The 27742-nt window shown below is 41.1% G+C and overlaps 2 protein-coding genes across 6 annotated transcripts in view; both read left to right on the top strand.

Annotated features, from left to right (window-relative positions):
* LOC5503389 (protein unc-79 homolog) overlaps window positions 1-19847 on the top strand; it is a 95271-nt gene extending 75424 nt beyond the window's left edge. For 3 of the 5 annotated variants that reach the window (XM_048730489.1, XM_048730488.1, XM_048730491.1), the window contains 19 exons: window positions 200-295; window positions 1015-1211; window positions 1504-1661; window positions 2856-2894; window positions 3150-3265; window positions 3508-3596; window positions 4500-4664; window positions 5229-5294; window positions 5389-5499; window positions 6093-6197; window positions 6390-6467; window positions 8399-8491; window positions 9360-9532; window positions 14996-15182; window positions 16389-16436; window positions 17168-17299; window positions 17569-17646; window positions 18882-18932; window positions 19407-19847. In XM_048730489.1, coding sequence (XP_048586446.1) covers window positions 200-295; window positions 1015-1211; window positions 1504-1661; window positions 2856-2894; window positions 3150-3265; window positions 3508-3596; window positions 4500-4664; window positions 5229-5294; window positions 5389-5499; window positions 6093-6197; window positions 6390-6467; window positions 8399-8491; window positions 9360-9532; window positions 14996-15182; window positions 16389-16436; window positions 17168-17299; window positions 17569-17646; window positions 18882-18932; window positions 19407-19571 — 2147 coding nt within the window. In that variant the 3' untranslated portion in view covers window positions 19572-19847. Of the gene's footprint in view, window positions 1-199; window positions 296-1014; window positions 1212-1503; window positions 1662-2855; window positions 2895-3149; window positions 3266-3507; window positions 3597-4499; window positions 4665-5228; window positions 5295-5388; window positions 5500-6092; window positions 6198-6389; window positions 6468-7391; window positions 7431-8398; window positions 8492-9359; window positions 9533-14995; window positions 15183-16388; window positions 16437-17167; window positions 17300-17568; window positions 17647-18881; window positions 18933-19406 lie in introns of those variants that run through there. The other 2 variants (XM_048730490.1, XM_048730492.1) reach the window with 2 other exon arrangements.
* A 6001-nt stretch (window positions 19848-25848) lies between these two features.
* Window positions 25849-27009, top strand: LOC5503386 (relaxin receptor 1). Its single transcript, XM_032371743.2, has one exon. The coding sequence runs from the start codon at window positions 25923-25925 to the stop codon at window positions 26832-26834; it is 912 nt and encodes a 303-aa protein (XP_032227634.1). The 5' UTR covers window positions 25849-25922; the 3' UTR covers window positions 26835-27009.
* Window positions 27010-27742: the final 733 nt, after the last annotated feature.

Consider the following 27742-nt stretch of genomic DNA (forward strand, 5'->3'; position numbering starts at 1 on the left):
TAAATTAGCAATCACATCCTCAAAGAAACTTCCAATAGACACACTGCTTTCAAAATTTTGAAATATTTTTCGCGTTTTCCGTTAAAAATCATCGGATATTGTTACGTAATCAACCGGAAGTAAACTGGTGACAATGGGCTTTAAAATGATTGAATCTGTCTCGACCTCGTGACTAACCATATAAGGTATTGCCTCTCAGCCCAGGCCCTGTGTGCGCGTAACGAGAATCGAGAGAAGCGTTCGTACTTCTATAACCTGGCCCGACGATATAAGTCAGCTCTCACCTCTCTGCATGGTAACTAAACAATATAAACCAGTAAATACGCCAATTATAACACACCTTGCCGTCTGATCTTTGCGAGGAATCTCTTCCCCGTGATACGTAGCGGTATTACTTCTTCCTAAAAAAAATCCTTACTCTTAAATAACAAAAATAAAAATCCCTTTTCTTAAATTACCTGCATTGCTATAAAGGTTTGATATCTTTTTCAATATCTTTGGATGTTGAGAACTATGCCTCGCATTTTTTGAAACTATGGAAATTATGTGAGTATTTCGGGGTTCAACATTTTGCTCCGTCTTATCGTGTTGCTCTGCTCAACATTTTGCATGCTTGTATTTTTGCACCCTCACCGCCTACCGGGAATTGCTGTGTTTGTGCTTCTCATTTATGAGGCAATGTAATCAGCCGCAGCCATTAATCATATTCTTTCCAGAGAAGAATTATAAACTAAGCTATTTAAGAATTTAAGAATATGAATAAATACATAACGTTGATGTGTATCATCTAAATAAAAATATGAATTTAAAGTTTAAATTGTAAGAACACCCTTGAAGTGTATTTCACAACCTAAAATAATATACCCAAAAACTGAAAGTCGACTCTGAAATATATTATATTACGTATTCTGGTTCATGATCATGACTACTTAAGGTGTTTTGTGTGATGCAATACCTTATTGATTCTCTACTACAATTTTCCATTCTAATATTAAGTCCCTCCATTCCCTGTAGTCTCCATAGACTCCACTTCGAGTAAGGACACTAAAGAAAGTGTGGAGGGCATTTTATCACTGGGGCTGGAAGACACCACCAGAAAGCCATCTCGCCCCAAGCTCCTTACTGGAATGTCCTTCAGGTCCATGGACAGGTCATTGGAGAAGTCCCTCGATAGACTGGGGGACCTAGTGGATAAGGAGCCAGAACTACAGGTACGCCATGAAGATCCTCCGATTAGTGTTCACGTTTTTTTCGTGAGGGTGGAGGAGGGTTTAACCAGAAATTTATCAATGAAAGACATGTCTAAACATGATAAAGCACGACACTAAAAGGTATCAATGTAATTTCTTGAAAGTTGTTAAATGACAGTTGTCGAACTATTTTTTTTCCTGATAGTTAAAACATTCAGTTTTAGAAACTCTTTACCTGTCTATCATGACATGATATTTACCATTCTATCATGAATTCATATTCTTCTGTATATCATATTCACCTTTATCTCAGGATATTGACTTGGACTCATGTCCCGAGTGTGGGGCCAGTCTGGAGGAGTTTGAGGAAGAGACGCTTAACTTGTCCATCGTGGTGCTATCCACCTACGTCCACCAGAGCCCGTCAATGGCAATGCCGTACCTGCTGAAGATGTTAGAGTGTGTCGGAAGGTAAAGACCACGGTCATGTTCGTGTCGTGGTCGTGTCATGTTCGGGTCGTGGTCGTGTCATGTTTGCGGCGCAGTCGTGCCATGTTCGTGTCACATTTGATGGCATTAAAATATGTGGCAAGAGCTATAGCTATATTATTTAGCATTAAGCAAGATATTACATTTTGTTGCGAAATATATTGCATTTTGCGTTTGCTTAGGAATTTTGTACCAGAAGGTGAACATTTTGTTGCGCTTACCACTCGATATCTTGCTTTCTTGGTTTGAAAGTAAGTATTCCTCAAGAAGACATAAGTTTATTTAAAGTAGGGGCACCGACAGGCGAAATAAGATTAGCGGAGGGGAAGGGTCGGGACAAGGAACATACCCGCATGAACCGTTATCTGTATTTCTCCTATATAATTCTCATGTGTAGCATGACGTTTATTGTGAATTTTACTTCCCAGCATTTCATTCTTCTGACCTTCAGACTGGCTACAGCTTTTACGTATTCAACCCCAGACTTAGGGAGGGAGGGAAGATTTTTTTATTTCATTTTGGTGCCCCCCTCCCCCTTTAGATAAATAAACTTGAGAAATGCCAGGACCATATATTAATTATACATAAATTGATAGTCGTGTTATTTATATTTTTCCCTGAATTTGGAACAAATATTTTGGGATCAAAATCACCATTTGCCGTTTGCATTAACAGCGTTTTTTTAAATAGGTGTATTTATTTTCGTTAAGAACTAGTTTTCTGTAGAAAAAAAGATGATGTCCAACGTTATAGGACATCGTATGTATATTGTTTTGTGGATTTGCAGGCTCCACCACTGTTTAGAAGTTTATTTCCATTTGTTCCTGTTAATTGATAATAAACTGTATCGGTTAATCAAACTGTTATTTACTGAAACCTGGAAGTATCTATATTATGGTTTATAAAGACAGAAGTAATTGGTAATTTGGCTTATTTAATCTGTTTTTTTTTGCTACAAACTAGATAATTTTTTTGCTACAAACTAGATCGTATCAGTAAAATATTAAAGCTGAAAAGTACGGCTCCTTAAAAAAATTAGGAGCACCCCTTTGAAGGACCTTTTTCTTTCTGAGCCCCCATTTTGGAGGTTGAAAATTTTCGGATACCCCCTCAATACCCCCTCCTCCCCCTCGGTATATTTGATGAACACTCCCTTATTGCTTTGGTCTTTCACAGGAAATGCGTCAATCCTATATTTCCATGGCAGGATAAAAGGTATGTTTCTATATCGTCAGAACGTAATAACAGGTGTAATTTACTATGTCGATTTAGTTTGGATGTTTTTGTAAGAATTTGTCTTCTGTTGAGCGCTTTAGAATATTTTTACATAGTTTTAGCGCATAATAAGTAAAGAAATTATAAATTATAGTATAATTATTGTATATCTCATCCCTAATTCGTGTATTTGCCATTATCTTGGAGATCCCATTTTTAAAGTGCGCCTTGAATACCTGTATTTTTTTTCTATAGTGATGTACTGATCCCAGGATCGACCACGGAAGTCGCCAAGCAGTTTTTACGATGTGTTCTCATCAAGCTTGCTCCTAATGGAATCTTCTCCGAGCTCTTCAGGACAGCTTTCAGATGTGAGCAGTTGTATTAGTCTTATCGTCATAACACCAGAACCTCACCAGCAGATGCACCAACAAAAGCAACAACAAATACTTTGACAATTATCGTTATTATTTTTACCCTCATGGACACCTACAAAAACACCATCACAACGTTTCTCGTCATTAGTATTAATTGTCGTTATATCCACAAGCAAATATGATGTCATCAGAAGCAGCACGATAGGCCTTTATTAATTATTTGTATATATGCACAGCGGATGATACACTTCTCAAGGCAGTCGCGTATGCGCTTAACGACTTCTCGGCCTTTGATCAGATGTCGCCGATCGCCTACCTTCTTGAGGTGAGCTCAGTACAGAAGCGGATCCAGAATTATTTAAAAGGGGGCGGATTAGAGGGCATAACTTTGAGGTTTCCGCACGCTTGGTGACCGTGTAATGATGTTCTGACCTGTCTTGTGTTATAGGACATCCTAGGTTTCCGCACGCTTGGTGACCGTGTAATGGTGTTCTGACTTGTCTTGTGTTATAGGACATCCTAGGTTTCCGCACGCTTGGTGACCGTGTAATGATGTTCTCACCTGTCTTGTATTATAGGACATCCTAGGTTTCCGCACGCTTGGTGACCGTGTAATGATGTTCTGACCTGTCTTGTGTTATAGGACATCCTAGGTTTCTGCACGCTTGGTGACCGTGTAATGATGTTCTAACCTGTCTTGTGTTATAGGACATCGTAGGTTTCCGCACGCTTGGTGACCGTGTAATGATGTTCTAACCTGTCTTGTGTTATAGGACATCCTAGGTTTCCGCACGCTTGGTGACCGTGTAATGGTGTTCTGACCTGTCTTGTGTTATAGGACACCCTAGGTTTCCGCACGCTTGGTGACCGTGTAATGATGTTACTAGCAAACTTGTGTTATAGGACACCCTAGGTTTCCGCACGCTTGGTGACCGTGTAATGGTGTTCTGACCTGTCTTGTGTTATAGGACATCCTAGGTTTCCGCACGCTTGGTGACCGTGTAATAATGTTCTGACCTGTCTTGTGTTATAGGACATCCTAGGTTTCCGCACGCTTGGTGACCGTGTAATGGTGTTCTAACCTGTCTTGTGTTATAGGACATCGTAGGTTTCCGCACGCTTGGTGACCGTGTAATAATGTTCTGACCTGTCTTGTGTTATAGGACATCGTAGGTTTCCGCACGCTTGGTGACCGTGTAATGATGTTCTCACCTGTCTTGTGTTATAGGACATCCTAGGTTTCCGCACGCTTGGTGACCGTGTAATGGTGTTACTAGCAAACCTCGCGACTTACTTCAAGCACGCGTCAAAGGAACCGACTAGCGCGTGGCAAAGTCAGCTGGCGCACTTTGAGAACTTCTTCCGCAAGCTGCCCTCGGTGCTGCCTGAAAACGTGAGTGGAGGGCTATAAACCTAAGTCTCCGAGTCGTCTTCGACTGAGAATTAAAGCCCTTTGTCTACGTTAACTTGTCGTAACTGTGTGGTGATCGTGTCTTTATCGTCACCGTGTCGTGATCATGTGCATGACAAGTAACCGTGATGTGATTGCGTCGTCACCGTGTCGTAATCGTGTGGCTACTGTGTCGTGATCATATCGCTACCGTGTCGTGATTGTGTCGAGATCGTGACCCTGTCGCTACCGTGTCGAGATCGTGACCCTATCGCTATCGTGTCGTGATCGTGTCGAGATCGTGATCGTGTGGCTACCATGTCGTGATCGTGTGACTACCATGTCGTGATCGTGTTGCTACCATGTCGTGTGTCGCTACCGTGTCGTGGTAGTCTCGCTACCGTGTCGTGATCGTGTCGCTACCGTGTCGTGATTGTGTCTTGAGCGTTATCGTGTTGTGATCGTGTCGTGCGTCATAACCTCGACTCACTGAGCCCTCTATAATGATGTGAGAACGACTATGACTACACGTGTTTTCAGTGGAAATTAAATTTGGTTATTTTACAGAGTGACTTCTCGCCTGCATTTCATATCATGAGTGAGATCTTGACTGCGGCAAACTCCTCTTTCAAGGTAAGCTTATCACGAACATAGATCCCTACTTATTTCGTGTCCAAACCCCTGTTTTCTTTTCGAGATTTTTTAGTTTTATTTGTACTTTTTGCAGGTCCTTCTTCAGCCGTTTTCGGTGGTCGTGACGTTCTCCATCAATAAGGGATCCTTTCATCTGCAGGATCTGCTTGACTTGTGCTCCAAGTGTAACGAGACCTTTCCCAAAGTAAGTAGGCGTCATTGTTAAGACGCTATATGGGTAGTTCCATATAATGGGGACCCTGTGTAAACGCGAAAGCGTTCAGAACTTCTTTGAAGCCGTTTTCTTGCCTTTAACAATTTATTAAAAAATTGTGCAAAGTGTTACAAGATAAACATTGCCTTTCAAACTCCAATCTGCTAAAACATCGCTTTCGTGCTCAAATTCCACAGGATTATTATCTTGAAAACGGCCTTATATTTATCCAGGGAGTCTCTCTCTCACAACTCCCAGATTTTTCTTATATTTATCATAACAATTGGAATATCTTACCATGTGCCACATGGCTTTCATTAACTTTCAGTTACGGTTACTTTTAGTTGCGGTGGAGATTGATAAGTAGGGGGTGGAAGTTATTTTATCTTTTTAGTTCAAATAAAACATTTTTTTTAAAGTAGCCGGCGCTCGGTGGAAAATAGCTGGCGCTTCCGCCGGCCGCCGTGACCTAATGAAACCCCTGTGTGCTCTAACAGCAGTGAACTTAGTAAACACAGTATAAAAGTGCCTTTTCTCGTTGCATGTGCGTGACATGTTGTACATAGCGTTACATTTTGTTTCAGGAGCGTGACAAGCTGTTCCTGACGCGTGCCGTTGTCACGGAGCTAATGCATGCAGTTCGATTCCGGTCATACCTTCCCGACCTGAATCTACAATCCATACTACAGGTCAGCAGTTTTGCTTTTTAATACACGCGCACATGTCGCCTGAGCTGCAAATGTTTTTCTTTTTTTTCTTGCTACCCTATAGCACACAAGGCAAAGCTTCATTACTTTTCAGTATTCGTTTTCTTCCGTGCCGTACTATCTCCCCGTACCCTCGTAACACACTCTCACGATGATGACTCCATTTTCCCATAGTTCCTTGCGATCGACGCGGGAAGCAGAATCACCTTTGGTGGCGATGGAGACCACACCGAGTACTCGCTCCCATTTGGGGTAAGACTCGTAATGCGTGTGTTACGCGTTAAACGATTCTAGCGACATTAGTGACATTATAGGGGTACTCGCTCCCATTTGGGGTAAGACTCGTAATGCGTGTGTTACGCGTTAAACGATTCTAGCGACATTAGTGACATTATAGGAGTACTCGCTACCATTTGGGGTAAGACTCGTAATGCGTGTGTTACGCGTTAAACGATTCTAGCGACATTAGTGACATTATAGGGGTACTCGCTCCCATTTGGGGTAAGACTCGTAATGCGTGTGTTACGCTTTAAGCGATTCTAGCGACATTAGTGACATTATAGGAGTACTCGCTCCCATTTGGGGTAAGACTCGTAATGCGTGTGTTACGCGTTAAACGATTCTAGCGACATTAGTGACATTATAGGGGTACTCGCTCCCATTTGGGGTAAGACTCGTAATGCGTGTGTTACGCGTTAAACGATTCTAGCGACATTAGTGACATTATAGGGGTACTCGCTCCCATTTGGGGTAAGACTCGTAATGCGTGTGTTACGCGTTAAACGATTCTAGCGACATTAGCTACACAATCATACCGAGTGCTCATTTCCATTTGGGGTAAGACGCATAACGTGTCACGCACTCGTGCCATGTACTGATGTTGCATTACGTTACTTCTAGTCACACACTCGTGCCATGTACTGATATTGTATTACGTTACTTCTAGTCACGCATTCGTGCCATGTACTGATGTTGCATTACGTTACTTCTAGTCACGCATTCGTTCCATGTACTGATGTTGCATTACGTTACTTCTAGCCACACACTCGTGCCATGTACTGATGTTGTGTGACGTTACTTCTAGTCACGCACTCGTGCCATGTACTGATGTTGCATTACGTTACTTCTAGTCACGCACTCGTGCCATGTACTGATGTTGCATTACGTTACTTCTAGTCTCGCACTCGTGCCATGTACTGATATTGTATTACGTTACTTCTAGTCACGCATTCGTGCCATGTACTGATGTTGTATTACGTTACTTCTAGTCACACACTCGTGCCATGTACTGATTTGGTATTACGTTACTTCTAGTCACGCATTCGTGCCATGTACTGATGTTGCATTACGTTACTTCTAGCCACACACTCGTGCCATGTACGGATATTGTATTACGTTACTTCTAGCCACACACTCGTGCCATGTACTGATGTTGTGTGACGTTACTTCTAGTCACGCACTCGTGCCATGTACTGATGTTGCATTACGTTACTTCTAGTCACGCACTCGTGCCATGTACTGATGTTGCATTACGTTACTTCTAGTCTCGCACTCGTGCCATGTACTGATATTGTATTACGTTACTTCTAGTCACGCATTCGTGCCTTGTACTGATGTTGCATTACGTTACTTCTAGTCACGCATTCGTGCCATGTACTGATGTTGCATTACGTTACTTCTAGTCACGCACTCGTGCCATGTACTGATGTTGTATTACGTTACTTCTAGTCACACACTCGTGCCATGTACTGATATTGTATTACGTTACTTCTAGTCACGCACTCGTGTCATTTACTGATGTTGTATTACGTCACTTCTAGTCACGCACTCGTGCCATGCAATGATATTGTATTACGTTACTTCTAGTGACGCACTCGTGCCATGTACTGACGTTGTGTTACGTTACTTCTAGTCAGGCACTTGGGCCATGTACTGATGTTAAGTTACTTATGGTAACGCACTCGTGCCATGTATTGATGTTGTATTACGTTACTTCTAGTCACGCGCTCGTGCCATGCACTGATGTTGTGTTACGTTAGTTCTTGTCTCGCACTCGAGCCATGTACTGATGTTGTGTGACGTTACTTCTAGTCACGCATTCGTGCCATGTACTGATGTTGTGTTACGTTAGTTCTTGTCTCGCACTCGTGCCATGTACTGATGTTGTATTACGTTACTTCTAGTCTCGCACTCGTGCTATGGACTGTATGCAGCCGTATTATGGGGAAGCGATAGAGTTTATTCGAGACTGGAACTTTACTTCAAAATCGAGTAACGTAAGTATTGGTCTAAGTCAGTACTGATTAAACTGTAATCCGCTTTTTTTGGTGAACGCCACGCCATTGAATGTGCGTGACACTAGTGAATATGCGTAACACTAGTAAATATGCGTGACACTAGTGAATATGCGTGACACTAGTGAATATGCGTGACACTAGTGAATATGCGTTACACTAGTAAATATGCGTGACACTAGTGAATATGCGTGACACAAGTGAACAAAACCTGAACGCCACGCCAGTGAATATGCGTGACACCAGTGAATATGCATGACACTAGTGAATATGCGTGACACTAGTGAATATGCGTGACACTAGTGAATATGCGTGAGACTAGTGAATATGCGTGACACTAGTGAATATGCGTGACACTAGTGAAGATGCGTAACACTAGTAAATATGCGTGACACTAGTGAACAAAACCAGAACGTCACGCTAGTGAATGTGCGTGACACTTTTAAATATGTGTGACACTAGTAAATATGCGTGACACTAGTGATAGTGCGTGACACTATTGAATATGCGTGACACTAGTGATTCTGCGTGACACTAGTGAATTGCGTGACACTAGTAAATATGCGTGACCCTAGTGATAGTGCGTGACACCATTGAATATGCGTGACACTAGTGATTGTGCATGACACTAGTGAATATGCCTGACACTTGTAAATGTGCGTGAAAATAGTGAATGAGAAGCCTAGAACCTTGCTTCTAACAAAGCAAATAGTAATAGCCCTCGCTAGACCCTGAAACTTGTTTTCAAGACATTTTACGCATATGCTTTGAATTTAACAATTGTTTTTTTTACGTAACCAATTTGAGTTCCCTATTTAATTTGATGTTACTGAGATAAAATTACGTACAGGAAAACCGTCGGTTGAGTGAGCCAAACCTAAACTTCGACACGGTCCCCATCCACCTCAAGGCGAGCGTGGCTCAGCTGGCGGCATTGGAGCTCACGAAACAGCCCAAGTCCGGCAAGCTGTACACCAAGGCCCTGAGCTGGCTCAAGAGTCCTCCCACACCGTCACAACTAGGGTGAGCTACCCCCCCCCCCCTTGCCCTCCTCTCTAAAGTCTCCCCTCAATGCAACCTTAACACACTACACCAGTCTCCCCTCCCTCGTAACACAGACTATACCACACAACCATTGTTAAGTATCCCCTCCCATCCCCCGTAACACTATATCGCAATACCACTGTAAAGTCTCCCCTCCCCCGTGACACACTACACCAGTCTCCCCTCCCTCGTAACACAGGATATACCCCACAACCAGTGAAATATCTTTTCTCCCCAACACACTACATCACAACTACTGTATAGTCTCCCTTCCCCGTACCACACTACACCACAACCAGTGTAATGTGTTCCCTTTCTCCCCCTGTAACACACTACATCACAACTACTGTATAGTCTTCTTCCCCGTAACACTACACCAGTCTCCCTTCCCCTCCCCCGTACCACACTACACCACAACCTGTGTAAAGCCCCCCCCTCCCCCGTAACACACTACACCAGTTTACCCTCCCCTCCCCTCCGCCATAACACAGATTACATCACAACTAGGCTTTTGTTTTCTCCTTACCAAGCATTTTCTTATCTCTTACTCACACGCATGCCTCTAGACGTAATTTTTTTATTTATTTAAATTAATACAAGTATTTCTTTTGAATGATGATGTCTACAGAGGAATTTTTTAATTGGCAACATTTACTTGGCCTATGAATAAAAATGCTGGAAGTCTCTTTATACGAGATTTTCTCTGAATTTGTGTAATTTTTGTAGAGATATTGATCAATTGAAATAACTTCATGTTGAAAAAATTAAAAACCTATCATATTTTTGCCTGCTGTCTCCCTTGAGCTTTGCTTCAAGTTATAAAAACGTAATTTTTGTAGAGATATTGACCAATTGGAATAACTTGATGTAAAAAATTAAAAGCCTGTCATATTTTTGTCTGCTGTCTCCCTTGAGCTTTGCTTCAAGTAATAAAAACGTAATTTTTGTAGAGATATTGACCAATTGGAATAACTTCATGTTAAAAAATAAAAAACCTCTCATATTTTTGCCTGCTGTCTCCCTTGAGCTTTGCTTCAAGTTATAAAAACGAAATTTTTGTAGAGATATTGACCAATTGGAATAACTTGATGTAAAAAATTAAAAACCTGTCATATTTTTGTCTGCTGTCTCCCTTGAGCTTTGCTTCAAGTAATAAAAACGTAATTTTTGTAGAGATATTGACCAATTGGAATAACTTCATGTTAAAAAATAAAAAACCTCTCATATTTTTGCCTGCTGTCTCCCTTGAGCTTTGCTTCAAGTTATAAAAACGTAATTTTTGTAGAGATATTGACCAATTGGAATAACTTGATGTAAAAAATTAAAAGCCTGTCATATTTTTGTCTGCTGTCTCCCTTGAGCTTTGCTTCAAGTTATAAAAACGTAATTTTTGTAGAGATATTGACCAATTGAAATAACTTCATGTTAAAAAATAAAAAACCTCTTATATTTTTGCCTGCTGTCTCCCTTGAGCTTTGCTTCAAGTTATAAAAACGAAATTTTTGTAGAGATATTGACCAATTGGAATAACTTGATGTAAAAAATTAAAAACCTGTCATATTTTTGTCTGCTGTCTCCCTTGAGCTTTGCTTCAAGTAAAAAAAACGTAATATTTGTAGAGATATTGACCAATTGGAATAACTTCATGTTAAAAAATAAAAAACCTGTCATATTCTTGTCTGCTGTCTCAGCGAATAATTAAGTAGCCCAGCCTCTCATAGCTCATTGGCAGATGTTCTCCAAAATGTCCTGTTTTGTTTCGTCAGGATTGTATAACACAAAGGAATATAATAAAGACCTCAACTTGTAATCGAGGCAAACTTTATCCAGTTCCTACTTGATACCGTCTCGTCGTTTGCTTCGCCAGCCATACAATTTTATCAAAGTATTTTTTTTTTATCTTTTAGCAAGGGGGAACCATAATATTTTGCGCTATTTATAGGCAAACTAAACCGTATTATTGTTTATTGTACCTGTCGCTTTAGACCATTGTTTTAAATTGTTATGATAGCAGTGCTTCCATTGAATGTATTTGATTTACAAAACTCGCGCTGGTATTTTGACCAAAGGTACGCATTTAGGCGTCATTTTATTTACGTTTCAAAGTACAAATAGATTAAGTTATCGATACCGGAGCACGTAACTAGAGAAAGTAGAACTTCGAAAATGAATCCCCAAATAGTGCTTTGGCGCTTAATAATGCTACTAAACGCGAATCAATTATACATAAGCATTCACCTGTATTGGGGTTTCGAAAGCAACAATATCAACCCTTCCACAGAGAAGAGTGTCTCCGGCAAAAATGTCCTCTCTTGATGCTATCGACTGGCAATTGACAAAGACATCGCTCAACTCCAGAGTGGCGCACACATTCAATAGCCCACTTATGTCTGATGTTGCATTCGTAGTGGAAGACCCGGCAAAGCAAGACGTAGTATCAATCCCTGCGCATAAGTATATTCTTGGTGTAAGCAGTCCGGTCTTCTTTGCCATGTTCTATGGGCAAATGTCAACTTCTATAAGCAAAGTTGAGCTGCCGGATTGTGACTCAGTTGGGCTGATTGAATTCCTACGGTATTTGTACTGTAATCGAGTGAAGTTTACCATGGAGTCAGCTATTCAGGCGCTATATCTGTCCAAGAAGTATCTAGTACCTTCGCTAGCTAAGCATTGCGTGACGTACATTCGTGACAATGTAACACCACAGATTGTGTTTGATGTCCTGCCGTACGCGCTGAAATTAGCGGAGAAAGACATTTTAGATAGGTGCTTTGAGCTCGTGGACTTTCATGCGGTGACTTTGCTGGGAAGTCAGTCGTTCTTGACTGTCACAGAGGACGTATTGGTTGCGTTACTACAACGTGATTCTCTTCGCGTGACGGAAGTGGATTTGTTTAGAGCGGTACAACGTTGGTTGGCGCATAATGTAGAGCAAGAGTGCAGCGTGACGGGTGAATTGGTCACGTCTTCTGCTGGTTTATTTCGTAAGCGCCGTGGTTTTAATAGTTGTGAAGGGAAATTTTTTGATGACGAAGTTAAGGAACAAGTCGAATGGAGAGGAAAGAGGTTTTGTGGAAAGAGCCGACTGGTCCGAGGTACTCAATCCATAGAGAAGGTGGATTTTGAACTCAAGTTTGAAAATGAACATTTTTCGGAAGAAAATGTTAAAAGTGGAATAATGGGAACTGACTCAGTGATGGCAAGAGAAGGCCCACTTGAAGAAGAACTACCTGTAGAACAACGACAGCGATGTCAGCCACAATCACAGATGTGCCCACATAAACAGCAACTTCATCAACAACAACAGCTGAAGGAACAACAACAACAGCTGATGCGACAGAACCAAAACGAACAATATTCGCAACAACAGCAGCATCCTCGAGATTGTCCACAAATTAAACTTTATCGGGGGCAACATTACGAGCAGGGTAATATCGGTTGCTCGCAAGGTGCACGTGAGAATTTCCTGCACACTGACAAACACGTGCAACGGCTAATGGCGCTGATACGCTTCCCCCTTATGAAACAAAGCGAATTCATAAATCAAGTGGTCCCTTCTGGTTTCCTCAGTCCCGATGACGTCACTCAGATCATGTTAGGCTACGTCACACCACAGAAAGCCTGTAACTTTTCGTCTCAGCCTCGTTCTGGACCCATCAAGCGATGCGCTCGATTCCAGTCTACCGAACGCTGGTTCCTGTACTCGGGCAAACGTGCTGAGACGGTGGCGTTCACTGTCAGCGCGTCCGTAAGACTACATGGCGTGCGGTTATATGGCGACGAGCATGCGTGCTACAGAGTCAACCTCGAACTCTTTTTCACGATGAGCCCTGAGCATAAGCACACTAAAAATGTGTGCTACAATTCTGAGCTCATTCAAACTGACAGTTACCATGGATACGACGTCAAGTTTGACACGCCTGTAATGCTGAAAGCTGAGATTGAGTATCAGCTGAGCGCGCTAATAGTTGGCCCTCCCTCGTGTTACGGGAGGGACCCGCTTATTAGCATTGATAAGGGTTTTGTTCGCTTTGAGTTCAAAGCTCCTGATCACTTAGTCTACAATAACTTTGGAGCTGGTCAATTTGCGGAAATTTTGTACTCAGAAGTTTAAAAGCGGATTTTCACGCACTGATTTTCCGGTTGATTGTCGTGAATTTACAGAGTTGTGAATTGTCGACCTCTCCTTCGTTCTGGAAGGGAACTACACCAAGAATATGTTCAATTGTATCAGAAAATCGACACAAAATTGGCCTGACAAATCGGCTTTAGTGAATAAACTGTAAGATTATGTATGGTAGATAATGGTTCAATTTTTATTTCAATTTCAAAAACAACACTTGCCCAGTTCTGGCGCCGTTTGCAAGTCGTGAGCGCTCTCTGATGCTGAACAACCCTGTCACGTGAACACGAACGTGCACAAACCAAGCGTACAGTACAAGAAAACATATGGAAGAGATTTATCAATGAGCGTATTCGGTCAGAAATTGTTTATTGGGATTCATTTGTAACTTTGCTATTTTTATTCACTTTCTTTATATCTTTTTATCGCCATTATATCCCCAGCTCTACAGCCCTAGGAAGATAGTTTTACACAGCCATGTATAATTTTATATTTGTTTGTGCCGAGCGGGGCGTAAAATCTATAATGATAGTGAGTTGAGCTCTATCAAACACACTTGGTGAGCTTTCACGCCAGGTATAGTATCGTTTTTACGAGTCTGCATCAATACTGAAGATTTTTCTAAATATCGAAGTGCGGAATCGATGCAAATGGTCAGATAAGTCGGAAATAGTACAATAACATGTCTCTTTGAATTTCACCGGGTTTCCTAACCAGTCCCCTCTACTAACCATGATTACATGAACAGGTTGATCCGCGAGCTAGTCGAGATTAGATAGGGAGTTCCAAGATGATTGACAGTTTAGGTACTGTGATGATTGACAGCTCAGGTACTGAGATGACTGACAGTTCAGGTACTGAGTCAAATCTCGAAACTTGTAACCTCCAACCTCCAGCAAAACATATTTTGTAATGATGAGTTTCATTTAAAATGTTATCAAAGTTCGTGACTTCATATGATACATTCACCCTTCTTTTGTCCGACGAAAACACCTTGCCAAAATCTCTTCTTTGTACTGCAGCTTGCAGTTTGTTAACAGTTGTCACACATTTTTTTAAAATTTTATTTCTTTTTACTTGCTTTGTGGTAAGGCTTAAAGATAAACACCTGAAGTGCGGTTATTCGATTGAGAAATAAATGAAAATATTTTCAGGGCGATTGAAAGCAGGCTCGTAAACAGGGGGTGCGCGTGTACCTATGACTGCCCCTCCCCCCCCCTCCTTCAGCCAGGGTTCGCGCCTGGAAAGCAAGCACCGACCTATCAAAACCTCGCTTTCACCCTCACATTTCATCATCTGATTCTTCCTCTCGTTCCCAGGCCCAAAGAGCTGCTTGAGTGTGTAAGTAACATGCGCCTGCTGACGTGGCTGCTGCACGGTTCTCTGTCCCACATGGTACACTCTAAGATCACTCACGCCAACTGCCAGCCCATCTCCCTCGACGAGAACATCCACATCGCAGACTACGTGCTCATCATCTTATTCAGCTTTGCTGAGCCGCTCAAGGTCAGCAGTTTTACGCAAGAACAGTGGAATCCTTTTATTTTCATTTTTAATATTCTGCGAACTCTTCAACAATTTTAACCTGCTAAACCGGTTTCTGGCTACCGTCATTCAAACTAATGGAATTACAGTAAGTTCAGTTTGATTGGTCAGCGCTTTACGGAGGGGTGGCGTGATTGGACACCATTTTAGCGCTGGCCAATGAAAACGCTTCAAGCGTTTTGACGGAAGCCAGAGGGCGATTTTGCTGTAGGAAATGGTGGAGGGGGGTGGGGGCTTCGCAGAATATTGAAAACTTATACACCCTCAAGCCCGGGGGGTGGGGGGTGGGGGAGACTCCGGTAAAAATAGGACGGGGGTGATGGTCGGCAAAATCAGTTTTAACCCTAAGGTATAGGACAGAAATTCTTACCACTAAGAGATACCAAATTGGGTGTGGTCGAAGGAATTTTTAGCTATAAGAGATAGCAAAATTGGAAAAAACCGTTAAGCACCCTTTGAAGAAGGACTGAATAAAAGTCGAAAATGCTGGCATATTTTGCGACTCTGTTTTGGTTCTCCATTTTTATCCTCACAACCCCTAAGGAAAAGCATTTAGTCGAATTTTATAAACTAAAAGATAGCAAACTCGGAAAAATCCTTCATCAACCCAAAGGGATAGCAGTTTATAGAAATTTTAATTTGTTAAAGATAGCACGATCAACCCCGTCTAGCTTTCTGGAGAGTCCACCCCCTGGGCCCTCAAGTTTCCTTCTGCCAGCGTTTACTTAAACTTGCTTTGGGCGCGTTTACTTAAACTTGCTTTATTTGGGCGCGTTTACTCAAACTTGCTTTATTTGGGCGCGTTTACTTAAACTTGCTTTATTTGGGCGCGTTTACTTAAACTTGCTTTATTTGGGCGCGTTTACTTAAACTTGCTTTATTTGGGCGCGTTTACTTAAACTTGCTTTATTTGGGCGCGCGAAAAGCCTGAGCCCCAGGCAAATTAACCAAACAAGATGGCGACCGCGAATCAATATATCGCTTTGTTTAACGTTAAAACACCAAAGAAAAGGTGTGCATTAAAAACAATCACTGTGGAGTTAGGATTTCGAGATAATATTAAGTATTATTGTTATGTTGTGCTGAATTACAAAAAGATGAGTTGAAGCACCGAATGTTAAATCACGGAATGTTGTGTTGAATAACCGAATGGTTTTGTGTGTTTAGGAGTCACTGAATGTGACGGCTCTCTACCATGCCTTCCATTTGTGCGAGGTAAGCTTAAAGTCAATAGCGTAGGTGTGCGATACTCTTAAAAGTCGGCTTTCCACTAGCGAAGAAACGGACACGGAGAACGAAGCGGTAAGCTTAGGTCTTCGCCTGCTTTTCCATCTCCGCTTCCCTGGTGTAAATGGTACTTAAAAAGACGAAATTCTCTCTTCTAAATCATTACAAAAGCTCTAATGTAATTTTGCAAAAATTCAAGATACTCTCCTATATACAAATTATCCCTGTAATTGTCCTATCCTTGCTTATTGCTTGTTTTTGTCCTTGTGCGTGCGTCTGTTCTTGTTTTGCGTTTTTGTACGTCTGTCCTAGTATTACATCGATGTATCACCTTATTCAATTATGTTATTATCCGTTTGACACAGTCAGCTCGATAAGCTCTACTATTTCTTAAGCGGCCGGTGCCCAATTATAGATATGTAGATTTCTTTTGATTATTTTAATAATTTATTATAAATTGAAACTATAGTGCCAATAAAGTAATTGTTGTCGTTGTTTGCTAAGCTGGTTAAACAGAACACCAAGTAAGGGTTTCCAAAGACTTATGGGACTTAAAACCGGCCCCTATTGGACACTAACTGGACACTATTGCGGGGCTGAAAGGGGGGAGGGGTGGGTAGAGATGGTTACAACTGGCACATTGTGGTACTATCTTGTGTTGCTATAAAACAAAACACCGGTGGGGGAGGTGCTGACTTGTGCAAGTTCTTGTTTCAAAGCTGTGGACTCTGTATTGCGACTACACTAAGCTTCAGGGGGAGTACGGGATGGACCCGTCCACGCCAATTGTGCTTGAGTTCTGGGGTAAAGTTACCCCCGGCATCCTGCATCTCCTGACTAAAGCAAAAGAGGTGAGTTACATTGATGATCCTTGAGAGACCATCGATCAATGTTTTGGTGTTTATCATAATCGTTAATGTTGTTTGGAAGCCCTGTGTTGGGGTATCCTGTGGACGATGGTCCGCCATTTTGATATGAAAAGCTTTTGTTGAAGATTACTCAAAAGCAGCTGTTTTTATTTTACTTTTGTATAATGTTCATTGAAATTCTTTTATAGAACGTTTGTGGCAGGTTATTCTGAAGTTGTTCCTAACAGTTGATGGCCGTGTCCTATTTTCAGATGAGTGACTTGGTCGGCCATAACTTCCTCAATCTTTTGGAAGCTCTTCAAGAATGTAACTGCACGTCCTTGCCTAAGGTAGAACCACAGTCACAACACGACACGACACAGACAGACAGACAGACAGACAGACAGACAGACAGACAGACAGACAGACAGACAGACAGACAGACAGACAGAAGGACAGACAGGCAGGCAGGCAGGCAGACAGACAGACAGACAGACAGACAGAGAAAAAGAGAGAATAAAAGGATGACATATTTCAAGGTTGACAATTTATCGCGTATAGTTCTTTGAATGTGTAATATAAACCTATTTTAAAAAAACGTTGCACTCGGAAATCAATGTATCCTAACCCACAGTGCTTCATTGGTAGCGTATACACCTATTTCAAAAAAGGTTGCACTTTTGTGCATTGGTAGCGTATACACCTATTTCAAAAAAGGTTGCACTTTTGTACATTGGTAGCGTATACACCTATTTCAAAAAAGGTTGCACTTTTGTACATTGGTAGCGTTTACACCTTTTTCAAATAAGGTTGCACTTTTGTTATCGCGGATGTGTGTGTCGTAACCCGCAGTGTATCGTGGGATCTAATGTAAGACAGACGGGAGATTTAAAATATGGCAGCCGTCAACATTTTCCTCAAAGTTCTTTCGGCTAACAAAAAGTCTGTCATAGACAGCTATAGAATTAAGGATGTGAAAAAGTGGAAACAATTTCTACTTTCGCAACACAGAAAAATTGGCGGAAGAAAACTTTATTTTTGCTGGGATCCAGGAAAGACTAGAATTACCGGTGAAACTGTGGTCGTAATTTCTTGTGATTGTCCAAGAAGAAAAAAAAAATAATTAGAAATCACGTTTTTAAACGAAATAACGACTGACTGTACATTAGCCTTTCGAGCGATAACGAAAAACAAACAAAAAAAATGATTATTTTAATGTTGATGAGAGAAGCCGTTTAAGTGCACGAAAATGCTGATGTGCGAGGCTCGAAGTACGTGTTTGTCGTAAAGAAAAAACATTGCAAAACTAGGCTAGTCCAAAAACACCAGAATATCTGGGTCAAACATACGGATGTTTGCCCAGTAATCAGCCCTCAGTTCTTATCGACTTTGTAGAGCTATCTGTCTAATCTAAAAATTGACAGAATTGATTAAAATATTTTGCAAGTAGACTCCAAATGACTAAAATTATACGTGGCATTATTTGTGGCACAAAGGTACGGGGGCTCTGGGAACGAGATTGATTCTCCGAGTGCAAGTTTACTTGTATTGACGCTAGTATTAACGTTAAGATTTATGTTTTTAGTTGTATCCAATGTGGCACTCGATTTTGACGTTCTGCTTCTCGCTAAAAGGGGTAAGTCAAAGACAAGGCTTGTATTACTTTATACGAATTTTTACAAACGTACAAAGCCTTTACAAAGACCTAAAAGTGCATTTTTCGATCCGATTCCATCCGCTTTATATGACATGAATATACCAAAATATTGAGTCTATTTTACCGATCAAAGGTGATTTGATAAACCTGGATTGTTATTTTGGTTATTCCAGGAATCTAAAATCACGTATTACCCTTGTCAGGCACACCTTTGTTATTGTTTTTATTTAATATTAGAAGTCAAATAATGTGTTAAATCTCGAAAAAACTATAAAAACGAAGTTTAATACTTTATTTAACAAATTTAGTCGAAAATATCGCATTGGCTTCCCCAAATCAGCCGATGGAAAAGGATGCGTTTTCTCACTATTTTGCTAGGATGACAAAATGGCGGTTGACAAAGGCTGTTTAAGTCGTGCAATCCCCTCCTTAATAGAGATCATTCTCTTGCAGTTGTCCGAAGGATCTCATAATCGCTTGCGTAAAGCTCAAACACGCAGGCGTGTAAACAAGGACACACGCGCAGTGCTGGCGAGGTGGCTGAAACAACTGCAGTTCAAAATCGCCCTGGCTGAGCAGTCAGCGGCGAACGGACAGACGCAATTCTTTATGTTATAGAATAAACGTGCTTCTTTCTAGGAAAGACGCGGTTCTATGTATGTTATAGGGAAAGATACGGTTTTATATATAGGGACGTTGAAATACGAAGACAGCTAGGAGGACGGCGACGGTAGAAGAGAATGGAACTGGGAATTCCAAAGCCGCACGTGAAATTGCGTTCTGAACCGTCGTGGTTTGACGGGGAATGACGTTGAAGCCCTCAAGTGTTTTTCACGGCCATGTAGCGCGCGTACTTATTTCAGCTATATAATAAAGGGGGAATATAGAAATCAATGTTGGGTGCTACATTTTGTACAAAACCATTCGGTTATCTCTTACTGGCTGTTACTCAGGAACGACCGAGTCCTGCACGGCCGATAAGTAGCGGCATTAATTGCCGTAGTTTTATATTTTATTTGCCTTCGCATAAAGCAGAAATTCACAAATTCGCGAGCTAAAACATTGCAAAAAAGGTTTGACTTTTGCAATTCGGCAGTACAACACAAATCTCCGACTAAAATAGCGATGCTATTCACTGGACAAAAATCAGACAATGTTTGTGACAGAAAGCCAGGCCACTGCACTAGGCGAAACAAGGCATGCATTTTGAATCAGAATGTTCTGACTGGCGGAACAGAAAAGCACTTTTCAACAACATTTTTTAACCCAAAGATAGCATATTGGGTGTGGTCGAAGCAATTTCTAATCCTTAGCTCTAAAATCACTATGAGACCGGCGAGACCCCCTAATAGATAGCAAAAGCGTAAGAATTTTATAGCAGTTGGTTGAATTGAATGCCCTAAAAGATAGGGCGATCACCCTATCGTCTACTTTTATGGAGAGCCCTCCCCCTACCACTTGCTAGACGGAGCGCAACCGAAAAATTCATGCTAGCACATAGTAGAGTGGATAAGCAAACTGAAGCTGCGAGGAACTTATCAACATGCACCACTGGCAAAGCTTTAGCAACAGCGATACAAGAAACCATAATACTTTATGGAATCCGAAGATAACGTGTCCTTATCAGAACACATAATATTTTGGTTACATTAAGTACCAGCCGAAGTAGATTCCCCGTATGTAAACAAAGCTCGAGGCGCGCGGTGCACTAAGTTTCCTTTAACGCCTTTCAAAAAAAAATTTAAACCGGCCGCCCGCATGCTTTTGAGGAAGAAATCGCGACAAGAAACGGAATTTTTTTTTATTTATTTATTATCATAAATTGTTCATAGCGCTTCTCAATTCAAAATCCTAGTACATGTTAAAGCCCTTAAAACCTTTAGGTCTGACTAAAAATATGCGTTGAGTAAAATTTATGATTAATCTAAATCCCAAAACAGATTCCGTTTTAAGTTACCGTAAAATTCCGATAATAAGCCCCGGGGCTTAGGTTCTTTTTTTTTTTTTTTTTTTTTTTTGGGGGGGGGGGGGGGGGGGGATAGGCATATGAAGAAACCGTTGTCGTTTTAGGGGTCTGGTACCAAGGAATTTTAGTTTCTTTTCAGAAGCTTTCTCCATTGACTAAAGATGGTCACAGTCACTGTTTTTCCCTTCGAAATACATTTCACAAAGTTTGCGAAGCACCTGCGGTACGACAGCCCTAAAAATGACAAGAATCTTGCAGGTTTTCCAAATAAGGAATATATTAGTTTCCTTATATGGAAGTGACCGCGTCTGGGAAAAACGACAATTTTTGGCTAAATTTTCTTGATATGGTGGGGGGAGGTTATTATTGGAGGGATTTTTGCGTCTGTATGACCAATGAAGTTGGGTTTTTCAAAGATGGGGGGCTTATACACGGGTTGGGGGGCTTATCGGAATTTTACGGTATAGGTAGCGGATTTTCCACGTGTCAAGGTCACGTTCCTTTGTCTTGGCGGGAACACTGTTCTCACATTTTAACGCGTAAGACCATACGAGCGAACGAACACAGACGGAAATAACACGTTTTTCAACAGTAAAAATCAAAATTTCAGCGATGTAGAATCTGAGGATTCTGAATTCATCTTACATCCCTGGCATCGATCTTTTAGGGAACTTCGATAAAGAATTGAAAGACTGGAATATCTCTAAGGAGAGGATGAGATTTCCTTTAATAGCGCCTTGCACAGGCGAGCCGCTAGATTAACTAGACAAGAAATGGCTGGTGGGATACAACAAACAAGCTTTCGAGGATTTTTACAGCCTAACTAAAAGGGAGACCGGTAAGAGCTTTTTGTGTGTATCTTGTATATATTTATATTTGCTATATAGGTATAAAAAGCAAAGCACAAGACGCGCACAAGCATGTCTAGTTCTAGCGATACAAACGGAAGAGTATTAAAAAACTTTATTGATTACCTATCATCTGATCATTTATCCAGTGTAAATGTGGAAACTGTCGTGTGGAGCTTTCGCTAAATGTCTACGAGGAAAAATGCCGTACGGAGGTGGGTCATGAATTCGCTTTGCTACAGAAGCCCAGGTGGACCACCCGCCGTTTTTATTTAATCCGATTTGGATTTTATTTCAATGGATTTGGTTTTTAATTTCAACCGATTTGGTATACCGATTTGGTTTATATTTTTGTTTTGGAAATCTTTTATTTCAACTGATTTGCTTTTTATTTCAACGGATTCGGTTTATATTTCGACGGATTTGCTTTTTACTTCGACGGATTTGGATTTTTTTTCTTGTGATTCGCTTTTTACACACGCTCTCTCTCTACAAGACACAATATAACACTACGTATTCAAGGAGGCAACTGTCCTATACTTATATAACCACTATCTATCTCCTATTCGCCATCCATTTCTTTCTTTTATACCCTATCTGCACGCTTTCTGATATTATTCCCATCACCGGCCTTGTAGTTCCACTTAATTTTCCACAAGCTTACATAACACTTCACAACATTGAATAATATGTTATCACAAGGTAATTATCACCTTCCTTCGAAGGTTAATTTCAAAGTTCCCCCTAACATTTCACTGCAAGCCTTTTTCCACCCCCCATTTATAGCCACAACTCTAACCTATACAGCCCCCTAGTTCCAAAAAATATCCATAACCCCCCCCCCCCCCCCCCCCCCATTGAGGGGGTCGGAGGTATGACCCCCACCCCTCTGGAAAGCCCCTCGAAGGATAATTTCAGTCAGTTTTTTACTGGGATATCTGTGGTAGCCCAGTCATAAAATGCCCCTTTTTTTTTCTCTGCTCGCGATATGGCCAAAGTTGCGCAATAACCCAAGAACCTTTACGCCATAGTCGATCCTTCTGCATAATAAAACTGTGTCATGGCCGCCATCTTTGATTTCGAGATTCCAGCTCTCAGATCCATGTTATTTGTACAGTTGAAGGCCAGATTCGCGATTCCATTACTGCATATATTACCATAGTCTCAATCTCTACCAAGTAATTGTGCAAAATCATCTCAAGTTGGATTGATTTTGCTTTATTTACTCGTGTTTCCATTTGCGACCCGGTCAAGACCCGACAGACACGTGGCGAGGCTCACTTCACTTCACTTTAATAAATTGCGCAACCTATTGTACAACATGTCAGTGCGCAGCGCAAAGATTAGAGATAAGAATTATAGATTAGATCTATCTATTGCCTGCTGTAGACAAATACAGTTTACTTCAAGACATAATTAATTCTCTGGACACTCATGAATGGACTTGAGGTATTTACCTTTTTTACTTAATCTATTTTGAAGTGAAAGTATTTTGGAGCTTATTGATGAAAATCGTCTCCCACAAATCGCTATGAATGAATCCCAAAGAAGTGACTACCTTACATCGCGACACTTGACCGGCTACCCATAAGACAAATTTTGTTTTCTTACTATGAAATATCTCTCTCATTGAATGTCATGATTTTTTCAACATGTAGATTTCAAGAAAGTAGAGCATATGTGTTACTAAAATTGAGTTCAAACAGAATAGGTGGTGGGAATTAGCATCTTACATGTCTCAACACAGGACCCAAACAAATTGCAGATCTCAGGTATCCCAGTCAACCCTGTGCGCAGGGTCTAGTTATTTGATAAGAAATAAAATAATCATAAAATGTGTACATTTGTATAGTGCTCAATGGTATAGCTCTAAGCGGCTTAAATGCTAGGATACCTCATCCTCAATAACAGACTGCGCAATGCAATTTACAATCATAAGTTTGTGTTAGTAAGGCATGTTTTGAGGGTGATCGCTGCCAGGTTTTCTACTTGCGTCCTCAGCGGTTCTTTTACGTCCCTCTGGTTCAGATTAGTGTAGTGTAGTATTGAAGAGATGGGACCTACGGTTAAACGTCCTTGTCCGAGAAGACGTCGAATATTGTCATATACACTAACAAAGGATAAATTGGACCGTCGATTACCCCCCACCCCTGGAAATTCCTGGGCGTTTGACCCCCCCCCCCCGGAATTTCCAATCCCCTAAATGGGGGGGGGGGGGGGGTGGGGAAGGTATATTTTCTAGAACTACACAATGCAATACACCATATAAAATAGCCACACGTACACACTTTAACCCACGCACTAACGTCCATCACCACACATTTTATCACCCCACACAGCCACAGTTAAGCCCTGATGCCTCGGTACGAATACCAGATTAAAACCGCGACACGGATAAAAGAAAGAAAAAAAAGAAAGAAAGCTCTGCTAGCAGGGTACCCGAAGATATCTGATACCTGGAAATCTATATAGTTCACAGGTTTCCTACGTAGTATTGTATATCTAGTTCAGAATTGCGGTTAAATATTGTTCAGGTACCAATCTTGTCTAAATTTTGAGAATCCCTCTCATGGTTGACAGACAAAGCTGCCCGTTCTAATCAACTGAACAAAACGAATACGCCCACATAGATGTCAAATGTCCTTGTTAACGGCTTCGACGACGTAATCGTTTTCTAGCAACACGGGTTGTTTATCTCTGTGTTACTCTTCAAGTAGCAAAAGTGAATATTCATACTTAATTAAATAGGACAAAATTGCCATGCTAGCTGATCTATATTTTAGTGAAGTTTATATTCAGTTACACTCAGTATGTATATCAAGTCTCTGTGGTTTTATTAAATACCTTATTACACTTTATTTTCGCGACGTCAAAATTTCGCGATTTCGAGATGGCCATATTTCGCGACACTTTATTTTCGCGATTTCGCTATTTTCTTAAAAACCAGGTCGCTTTATTTTCGCGATAATGCGAGTTTTGGACAATAAAATAAAGCAAACCAAGTGGAATTAAAATGTGTTTTAATTATCAAAACTGTAACAAAAGCATGAGTGTGCTAAATTTAGTTCCACAAAAATAAATACAGTTCAGAATTGTCCCACTCAAACCCTTACCGTATTATATGTACATTAGAGGACTAAATAGACAAGGTGTTTCCATAAGGTATATCGAATGTCAAACTGGTAATATTTCACCCAAAGGCTTTTTGTGTACTAACTTAATTTTCGCGCATCCAAATTAGTCGCGACACCTTATTTTCGCGTCATTTTATTTTCGTGAAATTTTTAAAATCGGGTTTCGCAAAAATGCTCCCCCCCCTAACAAAGTAACAACTCCATATTTTCTCTCTATTAACGGTCAATTAGCCGGTTCAAATTGCTCATTGACAGAGCTTGGGCTACTTGTGCTTTTGAAGAGTTCAGCTAATTGATCTATGGAATTTTAGCGGGGAAAAGGTAACACTACCAGCTTGTGTGTTTTCAGTGATAAGAGTTTGTGAGATTTGAAGAAGACTAATCGATATGCTTTTTCTCGTTTTTATTCTATTTGTTTACTACTGCAACTATAATTTCAACCTTTTGTATGCTCTTTTTATTTCGATTTCAGTGAACAATACTTCGTTTAAAAGCTTAAACTAAATATTGGAAAGCTAAAGGTTTTAAGCACTTTAAGAACGAGAAACAGAAAAAATGTTCCCTATCTCAAACGGGAATCGTAGTCGTAAAAGTCGGGTCCGCTGTAAAATTGTCTGGCAAACGGACAATCAATATGCTCAATCAATTTTGATTGACATATCAAATTAAAATTTAGTTTTTTTAAATATTTATGCAAACAAAGCTCGATTTTAATTGAAATATCCATCAAGTAAGGTAAGTTATCTCGATACTAAAATGCTACATCAAAGGAAGCAGCAAAATTAATTGATATTGTGATTGTATTTTTAATTTCGCAATGAAAGCAAACTAGAGATTATCGAAAGTGTTTTTTGCGTCGAGCCAATCGCCACTCTATGTGCTTATGGTGATGGTAGGTATATCTTTAAAGGAGAGGATTTGAAATTATGTACACTTGAGAAAATAGTCTGTTTCGGAAAAGAGGATAAGATAAGATAAAAATGAAGAAAGACTTTTAATTTTGGTTTAATTCCGCACAGAAATGATCGCCATAAGTGAGCAATACAGTCCCACTACAAGCTCAGCACTGCCTTCCCATGATGCCCTAGGCCAGTTCTGGATCCCACTACTCAGCATACAAGCCGTAGTGATCGCTTCTTCAAACGCCCTCACAACAATAGTGTTCCTGGTCAACGCCCATTTGCGTAAGCGCAGCTACTACTTACTCATCAACCTCGCCCTGGTCGATTTCCTGGTTGGCGCTTTGATGGTACCTATCAAACTTGACCTGGAAAACAAAAACGCCTACTTGGAAATTAGCGGTAGGAAATATCAGATCCTTATCGGGGATACTACTTTTTGTGTGTTGTACGGGATAATCTCATCGGCAAGTTTATTCTCTCTGGTTTGTATTTCACTCGAGCGTATGTGCGCGACTCTTTGGCCATTTCTTCACCGCACCACTGACATACGGTGGTACGGCGTCGTTATGACAACCCTTTGGGTATGCGCATTCACATTTGGGGCGATTGTGTATTGGGATATTTACATCGCGTTGGTTTTGGCTACTGTGGGCGTGGTGTTCGCGCTTCTCACGATTTTGGGATCATATGGTGCGATTTTCCTGAAAGTCAAGCACCAACACGCAGAACACCAAACCTCCCAGGCACAGCGGAGGTATCAGAAGGAGCGGGAATTAGCCAAGACTGTCTTGATTGTCACTGCGGCGGCATTTTTATGCTGGATTCCTTTGTTTGTGACAGTATTTTCAATAATATTCGGTTTGGATTTACCTGTCGATGTTCAGATGATGTTGACGTTTATTCAAGAGTGGAATTCCTTTGCGAACTTCGTGATTTATTCCATGCGGATGCCTGTTTTTAGAAAGGCGCTGTATAAGTTTGTGTTTACATGCTCTAGTGATAACGCTATTCAGCCGTCGAATGGCCACTGACAACACAGGTATCCAAAGCTCACAGAATGTGATTACGCTACGTTATGACTTAGTTTTTAGTTGACATATGGAGTTAAAGCCGTCCAATCTACTATGAAATAAATCTTAAAATCTCAATAATAATCGTACTTGATTGTTGTGTCCTCAATGTAGTCTGGATTAAATTCTAAGCTTATTGGGCGAGCAGTTTGCGAGCTACGCTTTCTCCCACCATTCATTAAGATAAAGAGAAGAAAGGTAGTGCACTCCAGCTGGCTGGCCGCCGCCGCCGTTAAAGCTAGCCTTCGTAGCAAGCGTTTCTGTGGGTTTCCAGCGCAAAGAAACGCCACGAAAGCAAAAGACCGCCATTTTGGCCTCGCGAGAAATGGGAGCGAGCGAAAAACGAGACGAGGGGGAGGGGGAGAGGAGGGAAGGAAACGCTTGCAGACAGACTGTACAGACCCCGCTAATTTGAAAACCTTCCCTTGACCTCCTACTTGACTTGTGACGGTAGAGCGCGCTTGAAGTTGTCAAAACTATCCAATCAAATTATAGCGTCCATGATGTAAGAGAACGAATTCCCCGTATTAGGGTATTTTCCAATGATGACGTCCGTGAAAATTATTTTTAGAACGAGCAGTTATTTTTAGATACGTCTCTGATTGGTTAGCGCTCACGTTTCCTAGCAACACGAGTCTTACGCGCGATCACATCGTGACCAATGTGATCCGGCAAAGGATGTTTTGGAAATCTTTTTGACCGAAAATACCTCCCTTTTTCACGAACGCTGTAAAAATGACCTTCCATAGAGTACGCTGGGGCCAATCAACCGTTCCTGGGACATTGAAATGTAGAAAGTGCGTGATTTTAGGCTCTGGGATCAACTTCTCCAGTAAAAGTTTTCACGGCTGATTCGCAAATTAAGTATA

Source organism: Nematostella vectensis, chromosome 7, assembly GCF_932526225.1.
Source record: "Nematostella vectensis chromosome 7, jaNemVect1.1, whole genome shotgun sequence".
NCBI lineage: Eukaryota > Metazoa > Cnidaria > Anthozoa > Actiniaria > Edwardsiidae > Nematostella > Nematostella vectensis.

Coding starts and splice junctions, on each gene's coding strand:
- LOC5503386 (XM_032371743.2), top strand. CDS start 25,923: ATGATCGCCATAAGTGAGCAATACAGTCCCACTACAAGCTCAGCACTG.